Here is a 15348-nt window from a genome sequence, read left to right as displayed (position 1 = left end):
AGGGAAGAGATGGAAGGTGGAGGGTCGTTCCAGCTGTTCATGCAGCTGGGAAGCCAGAGGAGGTAGGGATGCAATGGGGAGCTGAGGGAGGCACAGAGGAGGTGCTAAGGGATTCAGCGTGGTGAGCTCGCCCAGGCACAGGCTTTTCGGCCTCTAGGTAGTGAAAAAAGAAGAGGAAGGGACTGGCATTGCGCTGGCTCCTTCAAGGGCCCACACCCAGTGATTTAAACCCTCCCACCAGGCCCTACCTCTTAAAGCCTCCCGCTCTCAATGGTGCCAGGCTGGAGACCAGGCCTTGAACACATGGCCTTTGGGGAACCTTTTAGATGCAAACTATAGCACATGGATGAGGGCAGAAGCCCAGCTGGAAGGTGTTACACTGGGGAAGTGGGGTGGGGAGTGACAGCAGGTATAGACGATGGCTGCAGCAGGGGAGAGGGAGATGGGGCACAGGAGGGAGAGGAGCCAACCACCAAGTACTCCAGGCTTCCCAGTGATCTCTGCTGGGCTGTGCAGGGCACACAGGAAGCTCCCCTCAGCACTGTACCCCAGAATCCATACACGGGGTGAACACTTGCCCTGGAATGTGAGCTCTGCACAGGAGTTTGTTCTGGATCACGGCAGAGCACAGTAACGCCAATGCCTTCAGGGGCTGCCATAACAGGGATAGCAGCCACCGTTTATTTATTTTTAATGTCCCAAGCTCTGTGCTAAGCATCTCCCACATGCCCTCCCACTTTCTTTCTCCCTCCGTTTCATGGGGTAAATAGTATTTTCATCCCCAGTGCCCATTTCACAGAGGAGGACACCACACTTGGAGAAGTTAAGTGACAGAGATGGGTCTCAGCCAAGTGAAGAAATGACATCAGTGTGGGCCAGAGCCCGGCTGGACTCCTCCAGGATGCAAGGTTCAAAGTGGCCTGTGTTCAGGCGTGGCCTCAGGAGAGATTCGGGTGATCACTCAGCCAGGGCCATTTTGTGTTGGCACAGCTGGCTCTTACCAATGTCTTCCTTCTTGTTGCTTGTGAGCTGTACAGTCATTTCTGATGGCATAAAGAAGCGTAACTCCACACTTGTTTCCTAAGCCTCTGCCTGTAAACCTGCTTCAAGCATGTCACTGTCACCCCTCTCTACTGACCCAGCTTCCTGCTAATGGGGAGGCCACACCCATCTTCTATTTGCTGTGCAAAACTTCCTGGTGACTGGTCTCTTGTCACCTCTTCTGCCTCATCTTCCTCTACCGAAGTTGTGAGCACTTTTTGTGCTCTCCAGGGCCACCTGTTCATACCACGGCCCTTTGGGAATTCCAGTTGTTTACCTGTCTTACCAGGGTGCTCACCTGAGCCGCTCACCCCCAGCCCATGCCTTAGTCTCGAGGACTGGCAATGCCCAACACACAGTAGGAGGCTCAGTAAGAGGGCATCTCAGATATCCAGCTAGGAAAAGCCAGCATTAGCTGTGAAGCTCCCTGCACAGGCGCTAGGGCTTTGGTGCTTGCATTGATCAGGAAAATGATTTAAGAGGGGGGTGGGATGGTGAAGTATTTATTTAATAAAGGACACTGTTGCCCTCTAGGCAGAGGCACCCGGGAAATAGTACCTTGTGAGCCAGCAAAACTGAGCACATTAGAGTCTTCTGGAGTTAAATTTGGTATTAGGATGAGGTAGGAAAAAAATCTATGCTCATTGAATGCAAAATGCAATTGTCTGTCGGTGCAGGAACTGAAGTATCTGCAGCAAATTATATTTAAGACTCTATTGTCACAGGCAGATTAGCTAATGCTTGATTTTAAGTATAGGCTTCTAATGCTATTACTCCTGGTTAACTCTGCCTGGCAGGTAACCTTGTGGAACAAATGACTGCATTGCTTGAATAACGTATTTGATCAAATAGGACAATTCTTTCAAAAATTGAGTTCTCTGTGGCAATTTGAGACCTGTAATCAGCAAATTAGATGATTACAGCCGGGATAAAAATAGTCTTCTAACAATGTCCAAGGTATAAATGTGATTTGAATTTCAAAATGTTGAGCATGTGGTAGGAAAACGCACGGTTGGGTAAATAGGACTAGACATTATCAGATTTGATTTCTCTTTCCATGCCTGCTTGGAGGTACAGCCTAATTCTGCCCAAATAAACTCCAATCTCATTTGTGTCTGAGCGAGGGGACAGCGGTCCATCAGGCGCTGCGCTCCAACTCTTCCAGAGCTCTGCAGCTTCCCCTCTGCAGCAGGAACTTGTGGCCACGTGAGTCTCAGTGGCATTTATTTATCTGCTGGGTGCAAAATGGCCTTCAAGAAACAGCAGGAAAGGGGGCAATGGGAAGCCTCCCACACCCCCACCTAGAGACCAGGGTTTTCCTCATCAGGCGCAGTGCGCAGAGGACGATGGTGAGACCTAGCAAGTGATTTGCAAGCTAGAGAGACATGAGGAGGTGGCATGTTCTACCACAACCCAATCCTCCCGGGTGTGCTGCTAAATCTCTAACACAAGAACTTTCTTAGCCTTTTGTTATTGTAACAAAATACAAAGAGCGGGGCAGCTGATTTAGCTCAGTGCCTCTCCGCCTGCCTTGTAAGCACAAGGACCCGAATTTGATCTCTGGTACAAAAAAAAAAAAAAAAAAAAGAGAGAAAATGGAGATAAACCAGGCTTGGCGGCACACACCTATAATCCCAGAGCTCTGAAAAGCCAGGCATGGTGGCACACACCTATAATCCCAGACTTCAGAAAGCTGAGGCAGGAGGATTGCCGACAATTCAAGGCCAGCCTGGGCTATGTCACCTGGCTACAGTGCTTTGGGCCCATAGTGAGGTGAGGCTGGATTTTGTGGCAGGCAGAGGTGTGGCTGGATGATGGGATGGAACAGGAAAGGAGGGAGACTGATCTAACACAGCTGCTCCCCCAGATCCATCAAACTATGAACCCAGCCACGATTAATCCACACATGAAGTTGGTGACGTGATCCAGTCAGCTCTCAAGGAGCCCACTGCTAAATCTGGCTGCATTGGGGACCAAGACTAACACTTAAGCTTCTAGGGCACTTTTAAGATCTCAGCTATAACAAAGCTGGACTGAGGGCTGCACCCTTTCTCTGTTCCCCACTTGTGGGCCTGAGCATCTGCTTGCCAGGTACAGCTGTCACTCTACACTGGTGTCTGTTTCATCACCTCAATTGGTTCTAGCTGAACAGGATGACAAGCGACCTGGCAGACAGGATGGGAGCCAGCCAGGGAAAACAGCACCAGCCAGACCATACACTAGCAAACGCAGACACACCCCTGTGGGGCACCTGATTTTCACTCACTAGCTGCTAAGTTTCTGACAGAGCCACAGAAATTATGGATTACTATGGACTTTTTACCCATCTGGGACTTATCGTTCACTAGCACAGATGATTACGGGCTGCCTACAAAGATCCTGACTTCCAGAAATGCAGCATTCCAACAATTTACCTACCAGGTGTTACTTAGTTAACACCCTCTACAGTATGATGGCTGGCTAAATGCAAATTCACCTCAGCTAAGCTGTCAAGAGCCATTATCTCACATTTCTCAAACTCTTATATTTATAAAACTTTGGAAATAGAATTTTTTGGGGGGAATCATAGTGGGGATTGAACCCAGAAATTTCAGAGGTACATCTCCAGTGTTTTTTAAATTTTGAGCCTGGTGTGGTGGTGCACTTGTAGTCCCAGCAATCAAGAGGCTGAGGCAGGAGGACTCCTATGAGTTCAAGGCCAACCTGGGCTATATGGTGAGCTCAAGGCCAGTCTGAACTACAAAAGTGGATTTTTCTTTCTACTTTTAAGTTTTTGCAACATAAAATTGAGTAACTGTTTTGCTCCATCTTCCCTTGTACCCATCAGCCCCCTCTACATATACACACTGAAAGCGTTGACAGTGAAAACACAAGGTGTGGGATTGAACCCAGGACCTTTGCACTGAGCTACATCCCTAGCCCTATCCCCCAAATTTTGCAGCACAGCCCAGCCAGGCCCAAACTTAAGATCCTCCTGCCCAGGGTTCCAGAGGGCTGTTACAGGTGTGTACCATGGCTGGAAAGACCACTTTTGACACTCCTCAACAGAAAGCCAGACTTCCAAGGGGACAGTGGTCATTAGCAAGGCCTTGGGTGAGTCCCCTGCCAGTCAGGGAACAGGATGTACACTAAAATCCTGGCTTGAGCTGCATCTTTTACTTTGTAATTAAAGCATACCTTTAGACTACTAAACTAGAAATTCTCCCACGATTCAACTATTCTTTAGGGTAAGGATGGGAAATATTAATCGCAGATTTTTTATGACCTTTAAACAGTCCTAGGAAGGAAATTATACTCAGAAATCCTCTTGGGTGTGGAAATGACTTCACCACTACAGCTCCTGATGGCCAAAGACCCCAGCGGGGGCAATGACTTGTGCGGGGCATCATGGGAGAAGTGACAATCAGAAGCCTCTTAGCTCCAGGGCCTCAGGAGACCAGCCTGCCACACCTGAAGTTCACTCCAAAGTTTTCTTTTAAATGTATTTCCCTGAAAGACCTCACCTTCCAAAAGAATGAAGACAAAAAAGGAAACTTGATATAACCACACCAAAAGTTGTCTTCTAATTTAAATGACCAGATAGCTCCTAAAACCAGCTGTCTCAAAGACAGATTATCTTTATTAAACAGGGGTAGATATAGCAGCACTTACAAGAGTTCATGGGAGGCATGGTACACTGGATGACAGTGTCTGAAGTGTGGCCCCGCCCCGCCAGTCGTGGCTCTGTATCCCTGTGAGTGCTCACAATCACGCGTGTCGCCTAACACGATGCAGCTCAGAGCACCGTGTGGAGCTCAGCGAAGCACCCGCACTCCTCCACTTTAAGCCTTTCTCGTTTCTGTAAAGTTGATCAAGTCAAGTATCACCTTCCTTAGCAGCATCTGGAGCACGCGTTGGTGTTCGGGAGGTGGCTGGTGTACTTGACCCACTTATTAAAAAAAACCTAAGCATTTAATAAAAAATATTTCTCCCTGTCCAAAGCTGTCCACAGAAATACTTCTGTCACAGGAGAGACTCTTCCACTTAAATATCTGTAAAAACTAGCACAGGCCTCCGCTGTAGCCCTCAGAGTGAGGAGCAGGGGCTTCCCCACGACTGTCTTTGCAGGAGGCTGTGTGGTCAGGCTGTGTCCGGCTCACTGCTCTGCTTCTCACTGCTCTGTGGCGGGGTGAGGACTCCGGACGGAGTGGGAGAGATCCTATTTTGTTCCGACAACATGGCTTTCTTTCCTTGGGCTTTGTCCTGTTGATTAGAAAAAAACAGCGAGAGCAGTTAAAGTGAAGAACTCATCCTTCTCTTTACTTATTATATGCTTTTTCTATGGAAGGGGGAAAATAGCAAAAAATAACCTAAAAGTATAGTCTTATACAGTATGGAGATATGGCATCTACTGATCAGAAATTTTCTTTTCAAGGAATTAAAAGAATTGGAGTTTTTTGAGGGTTGCAAGCTCCACCTCTGCACAGGCAAATTAGTGAGACTGACTTAAAAAATAAAGAAAAAAGGGTTAGGGATATAGATCAGTGTAAAGGCTGTGGGTTCACTCTCCAGTACATTAAAAAAAAAAGAATTGGAGTTTTTCTAGGATGCCTAGATCTTGTTGGAAGGAAAATGAAGAAGGTAGGCAGTGTTTTTAAGACAAAGTCTCACTACATAGTTCAGGCTGGTCTTGAATTCAGGGCAAACCTCCTACCTCAGCCTCCTAGAATGCTGTAATTACAGGCAATGCCACCATGCCCAATTCGGGCAATTTTAGGGATCTGTGTGGACAGCAAAGAATGAAGCAAGGAACAGTAAATACCAGCATATCCAAGCTGTTGATATGAGTCTGTATATTATGGGCATCTTCAACAGGAACTCCCCGGAAGTGCTTTATTTTGGAACTTCCTGATTCCCTTATAACCATGACAAATGGAACCATCCATTTGACACATTTCTCTATATCGCACCATTGATACCCTGCAATAAGAAATTACAGGCTCAGTGGAAGGTCACACATGGTTTGTGAGTTTAATGCACGTTGTTTAGGAAGTCACTGGAAAGCCAACCTACCTGAAACTTTTTCTATCAATTCAGATGAAGAGAAATGATATAAGGCAGAAGCAGCAAGGACACCATAAGGAAATTCTAAGCAGCCAACATCCAGAACGCAGAGATCCAAAAGCTGCAGAGAAAAGAACACAGGTTGACACACATCACTTCTAGAGTTCCTTACTCCACCAGGAGAGTGGGAACCCCCAGAAGCCACGGAGCCCCTTACCTCTGCGATCTGTACAAAGATTTGCTGGGGATACTGTGGCAGTAGCACTTCATATACGTCATTTAGATATGCAACCTGCATATACACGTTTAGCCAGGAAACAATAGTCAGGGGACTTAAACGCCACTTCAGAGCCTAACGGGAAACAGGAAAGACACCAAGAGTTATGAAATGAGGTTCAAAATGCAGCTATGTTCCATGCCACATGTCCAGCTGGAGAAGACACCCACACTTCATGTGGGGAGGACATGACGTATGCATTTAAAACATGACTGGAAACCAACTTGTAAACTACCTGCATAATCACTAATTCCATAGTGAGGATTTCATCTCCTGAACAAGCTCCATCTGTTACGTAAGCAAACTGGTGCAACTTGGGAGGATAGATTTCCTAAGAAGAAATAAGGAAAATATCATTAGCAAAAAGTCAATCTCTAATAGTTTTAATTTGTAATATGCATCCCAAATTATTTCTTTTGGCATTCTGGTACGGAAAAGGATTCAATGATTGGATCAGTATAGGAGCCATATCAACAGCCCAAAATGTGTTGGCTGTAAAAGAAATGCAACTCCTACCCGCACTGAATATAAATGAATGAATACACAGATATGTATATATAACTTTTACTCAGATCTAAAAAACTTCTTTTTCTCAATACCTTTGACAATATATTTGAAAGTTGGCTAACATATTCTTTTATAATTATATCAAATTAATCTTTTTGGGTGGTACTGGGGATTGAACTCAAGACCTTGTGCTTGCAAGGCAAGCACTAAATCTCCAGCCCTCAAATTAATCTTTAAAGTTCAATTTTTCATTTAATATTTACTACAATGACCTAAATGTTCTATAAACTTATTCCTCCTCTCTTCTTAGTTCCCATCTTTTTTGCCTATCTTTTTTTCCTCCAGTACTAGGGATTGAACTCAGGACCTTGTGCTTATGAGGCAGGTGCTGTGGCACTGAGCTACATACCCAGACTTTTGAATATATCTTAAGAGAAAAATATGAGATTTGAGCTAGGTGTGGTGGTGCACAACTATATATTCCAGCACTTGGGAGTCTGAGGCAGGTGGTCACTATGACTTTGAGGCCAGCATGAACTATATAGTGAGTTCAAGGTCAACCTGAGCTACACTGCAAGAGACCCTGTCTCAAAAAACAAAAACAAAAATATATACTTATTACAGACAAATAGGTGACCTCTTCCGCCATCTCAATAGAGCTCAAGAAACAGCACATATTATATATATAACAATTATTTGAAAATTATTTACCTCCAGTTTGGCAGCAATAAATAAAGACGAAATCCCGATAAGCTGTAAAAGTGTTTTCACAATATTTTCTTGTGTTGCCATATACCGATCAAAGAAATCTTGTGCCAAGTAAAATGTCTCCCTGTGAAGTTTATAGACTTCACACACCTGAAAAAATATTTAGTATGTTTTAGAAGAGTTACTTGAAGGGAGGGGAAAAAAACAGACTTTGTCCTGAGTTTTGATGAAAGACAACATAATCAAATCAAAAGAGTTAAGAAAGGTAACTTTGCTTTTCTGAGGATGGGTACCTTGGCTGACGCCCTAGGCACATGCACAATGAAAAACTAGACCTCAAACATAAGAATTAAATGTTCTGTGATCTAGATCTATACAATAGTCAGAACAAATGTTCATATGCCAGAGGAAAGGTTTCAAAGCCTGGGGAAAGCAGCATTTTCATGAAATAAGACATACATCATACATACATAAATATTTTTTTTAATTTTCTCAAAGAATGTTGCTTTTTTTATAAGTCTCATTATAAAGGAAAGAACTCACATATTCCCTTACAACTAAGATAGCAATGAGGAAGTTTAAAAGCTGGAACACACATTTAAAGATTATAACATGCCCCAAACAGTATACCATGAGAGCCAAAAGCTTTGTTAAAAAGCACTGCAAAGACCCAGAGACTTGGATTGTATTGTAGGCTCTGGCTGAGAGGAGTTAAAACTATAAAATTTTTAGGACTTGCCCTGCATACCTCCTAAGACTGCTAGAGAACTTGAAATAAATAGTATACACGATAGAGGTGAAAAAGCTCAGGAAAATATGTCATCAATTCAGTACTGCTGTAGAAAGTCTGTTTAAAAAAAAAAAAAAAGTCTGGCTATACATATGTAACTCTGTAATACCACACTGCCACCCCAAAACAGGACATCCCCCCATCAGTATAATTCATAGGATTAGCATACAGAAAGGAGCCAGAGAAACCAGACACAGAATTCTGCTAGAAAATTCCATCCATCACCAGACTATCTCAAAGTACAGATTAAGATATGTATGTATGTCTATATATATTCATTTATAAAAATATTCCTTAAACACAAAACTCAAACAGCATCCCTTCATAGTGTAAAGGTATGGGGGGATGTAGCTCAGTGGTGCTGCACTTGTCTGGCAAGCACAAGGTCCTGAGTTGGATTCCCAGTACCAAAAAAAAAAATTTTGTTTCCAGAGTATAAAGGCATCAATCACATTACATAATATAACTGGGCACGATGGCACATGCCTGTAATCCCAATATTTGGAAAACTGAGGCAGGATTGCTGTGAGTTCAAGGCCAGCTGAACTACATAATGTCTCAAAGAGCCCCCACACCAAAAGCAAATAAAAATATCAGAAAGACCACTACAGTAAACACACCACACAGCTTCAGAGGTACAGAAGGCACAAATGGAATCAATCAAAACACAAACATACAAGAGATAGTAACAGCATACAGGGATCTAGAAATGGTCAATCCTTCCAAGTGAATGAAAAAACTGGAACTCACCTCCATTAACCAATCCAGAAGAATTGCTCGCATTTTAGGCTGTAGAAGAGGGTGTCGCTGCAAAAAGTGCTCATCGCGTAAATATGTCTCTTCCTTGTTTAACATGATTTTCCAAACCTCCTCTCTATTTGCCCAGCTAGAGAAAAAAAGCAGAAAACAAAGCTCATCCAAGTGTCAATGAGCACCCACATAATGAAGTCTGAGAAGATGGACTAAAAGAGTGAGAAGTCACGCCGCGGTCAATGCTTACTTCAGTACAGGCAGTGGTGAGGCCCTGGGTGGTGGGGTGGCTTTCCGAGGCACAAATGTAGGATTTGGGTATTCTGGTTCACCTTCTTCTTTATCAGGTGTGGGGATCAAGGAGCAAGGGTTTGCACATCCTGTATTATCGTCCCAAGACTGTAAATCAAAAACACATTTTAAAATGTTTGATGTAATCCATTTTCACACTCACTAATCTGTAGATCAGACAGTACTATAAAAAATAGCTCCATACCAAAGGGTAATCTCTAGGCTTAATTCTTCTGGCCTAAGATGAAGATGACATAGATAAGTATTAAGCCACAGTACAGTAACGACACCTAGCTTTCATTTATCGCTAGCTTAGGAATCTATGGAGTAAATTCCTAAGAAAACTAGAAAATTTAGCATTTTATCCTCTACATCATCACTTCTAGGTGAGGTGCCTGAACAGCAAAAGACACAGGAAAGGTAAGAATAAAATGCAAAGAGCTCATATAGTACAAAAAGGCTAGCCAAGCTGCTATCAAGAAACCAACCAATAACAAATGTTGGCAGGGTTTGGGGAGAAAGGAACCCTTCTCCATTGTTGGTGGGAGTGCAGACTGGTGCAACCACTGTGAAAATCAGTATGGAGATATCTCAAAGAACTGGCATTAGAGGTTCCATTTGACCCAACTATCCCTCTGCTGTATATCTTCCCAAAAGAATTAGAAGAATCATATCACAGCGATATATATGTGCACCTGTTTACAGCGACATGGTTTGTAATAATAGCTAAAACTTGGAAGCAGCCCAGTTGCCCATCAGTTGGAGAGTGGATAAAGAAGATGTGGTTTTTCTATAGAATGGAATACTATTCAGCAATAAATGAGAAACTAGTCATTCATAAGAAAAAGGATGCAACTGAGACCATACTTTGAAGTGAAATAAATAGGACACACGTGCGTAAATACCAAATAGTTTCTCTGGTATGAAAAACTAAAAGTGTAAATAAGATCCAAATTGTATAACTGATAATGTGAAATAGGAAGAAAAGGGCCAAAGGTATAGAGGAAGTGGGGAGGGTAGGGGAAAGGAAATAAGGGAAAAGAAAAATATGAGAAAAGGAAAAAATGGAAACAAAGTCTTTGTAAATAGGGGAGGGGAGTGAAGGGAGGGCAGGGCTATGGGGAAAATATGAGAACCAAGATCTGTCGTGTGTAAAGGTACAAGATCCCAATGATGAATGTAACTGTACCTTCTACTTAAAAAGTACCAATAAACTCCATAAAAAAGAAAAAAGGCTAGCCAAATATCACACAGTGGGGATCTTTTGTTTTCCCTAACTCAAAACAGCAAGCAGCTACCTAGTTAAAACTAAATCAAGCAATGGTCACAGGTCATATTAAGAAGTCCATAGAGACAGAGACACTCCTAAGACCTTTGAATCCTACTTCAGAGCCCTAGCCTTGTGGAGTAAGACTTACATGTCTGATAAATGAACAATGATATCTTTAAAAAACAAAGTAGCCTTTTATCAACAAGATTTCAGAGACTTTTTATTCAATTTTCAGTATTTGGAAAACACTAAGATTATTTTGCCACTTTATTTCTGCTATAAAGTAATGAATAAAAAAGTATTAAGCTTATGATGGCACACGCCTGTAATCCCAGCACTTGAGAGGCTGAGGCAGGTGGACTGATGTGAGTTCGAGACCAGCCTGGGCTACATAGTGAGTTCCAGGTCAGTCTCAACTACATAGTGAGACCCTGTCTCCGCTAGGCATGGTGGCGCATGCCTGTAATCCCAGCACTCGGGAGGCTGACAGCACTCGGGAGGCTGAGGCAGGAGGATCACTGTGAGACCAGCCTGAGCTACATAGTGAGTTCCAGATCAGTCTCACTACATAGTGAGACCCTGTCTATAAAAACCCCCTGTAAAAAAAAAAAAAAAAAAAAAAAAAAAAGACCCTGTCTCAAAAAAATAAAATAAAAAGTAAAGCAAACAATACTTACATTTACATTGCATCTTGTACTTTTACATGATTATATCTTAGTTCTTATTTTTTCCCCATACCCCTGCCCTCCCTTCACCCTTCCCTATTCACAAAGACTATGCTTCCAGTTTTTCCTTTTTGTCATTTTGTTCTTAATCAGCGACCATTAATGTCAACCAGAGGGCTAAACAGACAACTGGAACAACCAATGAACATGGACTCTCCAGTCTAAGAGCTCCTTCCTACAGTACACACACAGCCCACCTTCAAAGGAAGCCCAATCACCTCACCCAGTGAGAAGAGCAAAGCTGGAAAGGGCTCTTCTCCATTCTCTGTACAAAGAATTGGGCATGCAAATTATCCATGACAGCTCCCGCCAACAGCTGTGCAAGAAAGGCAACTTCCTTTCAGTTCTAGTATGTGCTGGTAGCATTTCCTTGACTCAAAAAGTTTCACGTTACAACTGCTCTAAATTGCTCTTCGTTCAAGAATGAATTCTAGTTTTGAAGGCACAAGCTGGGTGTCACCCTCCAAGGCCAGATGGCTGGCATGTGTGAGAGAAGGTCTTTGGAGATAAACTAACTGGCAGCCCTTCCCAACTTGCAGTTCATAGACAAATTAGGTGAACCACAGCAGAAAAATGGTTTCCAAAATAGGCTTTTTTAAGAACCACTGGATGAGGGCCATAGATTTAGCTCAATGGTTCCGCTGCCTGCCTTGAAAACGCAAGGTCCCAAGTTTGATTCCTGATACAAAAAAAAAGACAGTGGATGAGGCACAATAATTGTCCACGCTCTTTAACTTGGTTTCAAAGGAACCAAAATGAGTTTGACTCTATTGATGAAGGAAACAGATAACAAGAGACCAATTTTGACTACTGCTAACCATCTCTGACTCTTAATGACACTTCCTTTCTTATACAAAATTTTCTAAGAGGTATTTAACAGTCTAGGTTTCTGCTTCAAATAAAAATGTTGGGGGTCTTGTGAAAAGTAAACAAAATGGTCATGGGAAACAGATTTTAGGTAACAGGGCAGCCTTAAGAATCATCAAAAGTTCTGTGGTTTTGAAGCAGTTATACTGAATGTAGCATGATAATTCCTACTAGCTTTAAGTTGGTCTGGGACGAACTGTAACTTCAGAGAAAAATTCTGTGTAATTAGCAAAACAGTTGTTGTACCTCAAAATCTAACTTCATTAATCTTCACAGAGAAAGAACAAAAGAAACGGATAATTCCAAGCTCTATCCTACTAAGTGTAGAAACCTGCTGTCATTCATCCCTGGACAGCCGTGAAAATGCCTTCTCATGAGAAACAATACACTGGTCATTACCACAGCTATCACCTCTCTATGGTCCAGACACTCAAGAGTACTGCTCAGGTTGTCCCTGAGAACAGGAATGTAAAACTCCAAGAGTCAATACACATGGCTTCATCTCAAATTGGAAATTACCATACAAAACAGAGCTGAGAAAATAAATAATCTTGTTTTATAAAGCAGGGACTCATTTATAATATCCATATAATCAACTTGCTCGATTTGAAAAAAAATTAAGGGGAAAGTCAAAAGAACTTGGGATGCACTAACTTACTGCCTTTCCTGAATTGAATTGAAGCATTTCTCAATAGAGAAGGAAACCAACCCCTTGTTCAGTACGAAATGGGTCTTCCTCAAAAATGCTTATCACAGTAGCCCATGTGCAGTGACACCCGCCATAGCCAATAAGGTGGCCATCACTGTGAGGCCCATCCCTCTCTCACATCAGTGCTCACTGCTCCACAAAGTGAGGTGCTGTCCTTGCTAACCCAGTTGGAGCACTGCACTCAGGTCGAACACTGTTCCTGCTCAGCTTTTATCTGCGACAGAGGCAGGCCAGAAAGGCTGGCTTAGAGACAGGCGGCTTCTCCCACTGCAGCCATAACTATACTCTCCAGCCATTTCTGGAGGTAAAGAGATAATACAGACTTTCTATGCAAGAACTTCTGATATTATAGCGATATTACACTATGTGTAGGTCATTTCTTTAGTAGCAAGAGAGATGGAATAGTCAATAAAAAGTGTTGAGATGCCCATATTATAGGCATTGACACTGTTGCTAAAGCCATTTTAAGTCCAGATGGCAGAGTAGGTAATTGGTTCTTTTTGGTGGGGGGGAAGGTTGAGACAGTGTCTCACTAAATTGCTAGGTTACAGATAGGATGGATTCAAACTCAAAATCCTCCTGCCTCAGCCTCCCACTGTGCAGGGATTACCAGCTTGGACCACCACACCCAGCTTAGATTAAATCTTACATGTTAGTTGGGCGTGGTGGCGCACACCTGTAATCCCAGCACTCGGGAGGCTGAGGCAGGAGGATCACTGAGTTTGAGACCAGCCAGGGCTACATAGTGAGTTCCAGGTCAGTCTCAACTACATAGTGAGACTTTGTCTCAAAAAAACAAAACAAAACAAAAAACCTCACATATTTATTTTTATTCATTTCTTGAGGCAAAGTTTCACTAGATAGTTCAAACTGGTCCTCCTGCCTCAGCCTCCCAAGTGCTCATATTACACGTGTGCCACTACATCCAGTTAAGGTAGGTAATTATTAGATGGGCCAGAGCAGTGGTGGTGAACCTAGAACAAGTGCTGCAGTAGGCTGTTTGTATCATCGGAAGCTCTAAAAGGTTTGCCCCACTGGGCTAGAGGATCTTTCATGATCACAGAGGGGAAAAAAGGTTGACCTAAAAGCAACAGGAAGCTGGGCATGGTGGCACATGCCTATAGTCCTGGCACTTAGGAGGCTGAGACACGAGAATCTCCATGAGATTGAGGCCTGTCTGGGGTACAAGGCCAACAAACTGCATGCATAGCAAGACTCTGTCTCAAAATAAATAAATAAATACATAAATAAAACCTGCCAGGTGTGGTGGTGCACACCTATAATCCCAGCAGCCAGGAAGCTGAGGCAGGAAGATTGCCAAGAGTTCCAGACTAGCCTGGGCTACATAGTGAGTTCAAGCTCAGAGCCAGTCTGAACTACAAAGTAAGACTCTGTCTCAAAACAAAAACAAAAAACAAGACTAAAGGCAAAGGGAAGCTCTAAGCACCATGACAAATCCACAGGCAAGCATGGGGTGAAACAGACGTCCTACCCCCAGCTCACCAGCCCCTTGAAAAGGCTGTGGGTCCAGCTTTGCCCCTGGCTTGCACAGAACTCTGAGTTGCTTTCTTCCTGAGCCTCAGTTTCCTCACAGGCAAAGGGAGAGGCTGGATGTCTACTTTGGTTCTCCCAAGGCATCAGCACCTATCTGTAACTTCAGAGGGCGCCAGTCAGGAACACAGCCCTTCCTGGAATCCCAAGGCTGCAAGAGGCCAGTACACAGGACGGGCATGGTGCTCAGCCATGTGGACTGCGACTCCAGTTAGAGAAAAACTAACCCTAACCACAGGGTCTTCAGCAGCAGACAAGAAAGCACAAACCCGATGGGGCCCAGGAGAGCAGGAGGCTCTCCATGCAGGTCCAATCCACCAGTTGACTTACCTGACTGCTACACTGGCCTCTCACAGTCCTGTCAATTTTGGCAACTTCTTCATCGGGATCCTGCAAAAACTAACATAGACAGCCCCCGCCAAGGAAACACACCAAAAACAGAAACAGAGAGGAAAGGGAGAAAAGCTCATTAGATTATGTGTGCCATTTCTGTCAAAGGGATGCCCTCCCAAGCTAGCTCCCATCAACATATGCGTGGGCAGACTTAAGTCTGGTACCCAGGTTAAGATGGAGGGGGGAAAACTCCTCAACCTGTCTCCTTTGTACTCACAACGGCCACATTTGCCTTCCTTTTCCTGGAGCGAACAGAGAGGTCGGCGGCACCTTCATCTTTCCTGGCGTCCTGTTCCTTGGCATCTCTGCAAAGCCGCGGTGGCAGGGGTAGGGGTGAGCGCTCCCCAAATCTCGGCCCGCCCCTCCCCCACCGCCGCGCACCCTTCCCCTCCCCGCGGCAGCCGGGCCGCCCGCCCACCCCCCCTT

The 15348-nt window shown here is 43.9% G+C and overlaps 1 protein-coding gene across 1 annotated transcript; it reads right to left on the bottom strand.

Moving 5' to 3' along the window:
• Positions 1 to 4673: 4673 nt before the first annotated feature.
• Positions 4674 to 15271, bottom strand: Ccne1 (cyclin E1; the record flags this gene model as incomplete). Its single annotated transcript, XM_033765975.1, has 10 exons — positions 4674 to 5283; positions 5843 to 6000; positions 6094 to 6205; positions 6302 to 6436; positions 6597 to 6692; positions 7580 to 7726; positions 9117 to 9252; positions 9367 to 9515; positions 14860 to 14928; positions 15140 to 15271. Coding segments are annotated over 10 exons (1257 nt in total), but the record flags the coding sequence as incomplete, so codon positions are not given.
• Positions 15272 to 15348: the final 77 nt, after the last annotated feature.

The sequence above is a fragment of the Fukomys damarensis genome, unplaced genomic scaffold (assembly GCF_012274545.1).
Source record: "Fukomys damarensis isolate Sample0158 unplaced genomic scaffold, DMR_v1.0_HiC HiC_scaffold_19, whole genome shotgun sequence".
NCBI lineage: Eukaryota > Metazoa > Chordata > Mammalia > Rodentia > Bathyergidae > Fukomys > Fukomys damarensis.
The sequence above is the reverse complement of the archived record's forward strand: the minus strand, read 5'-3'. Positions and strand labels throughout refer to the sequence as shown.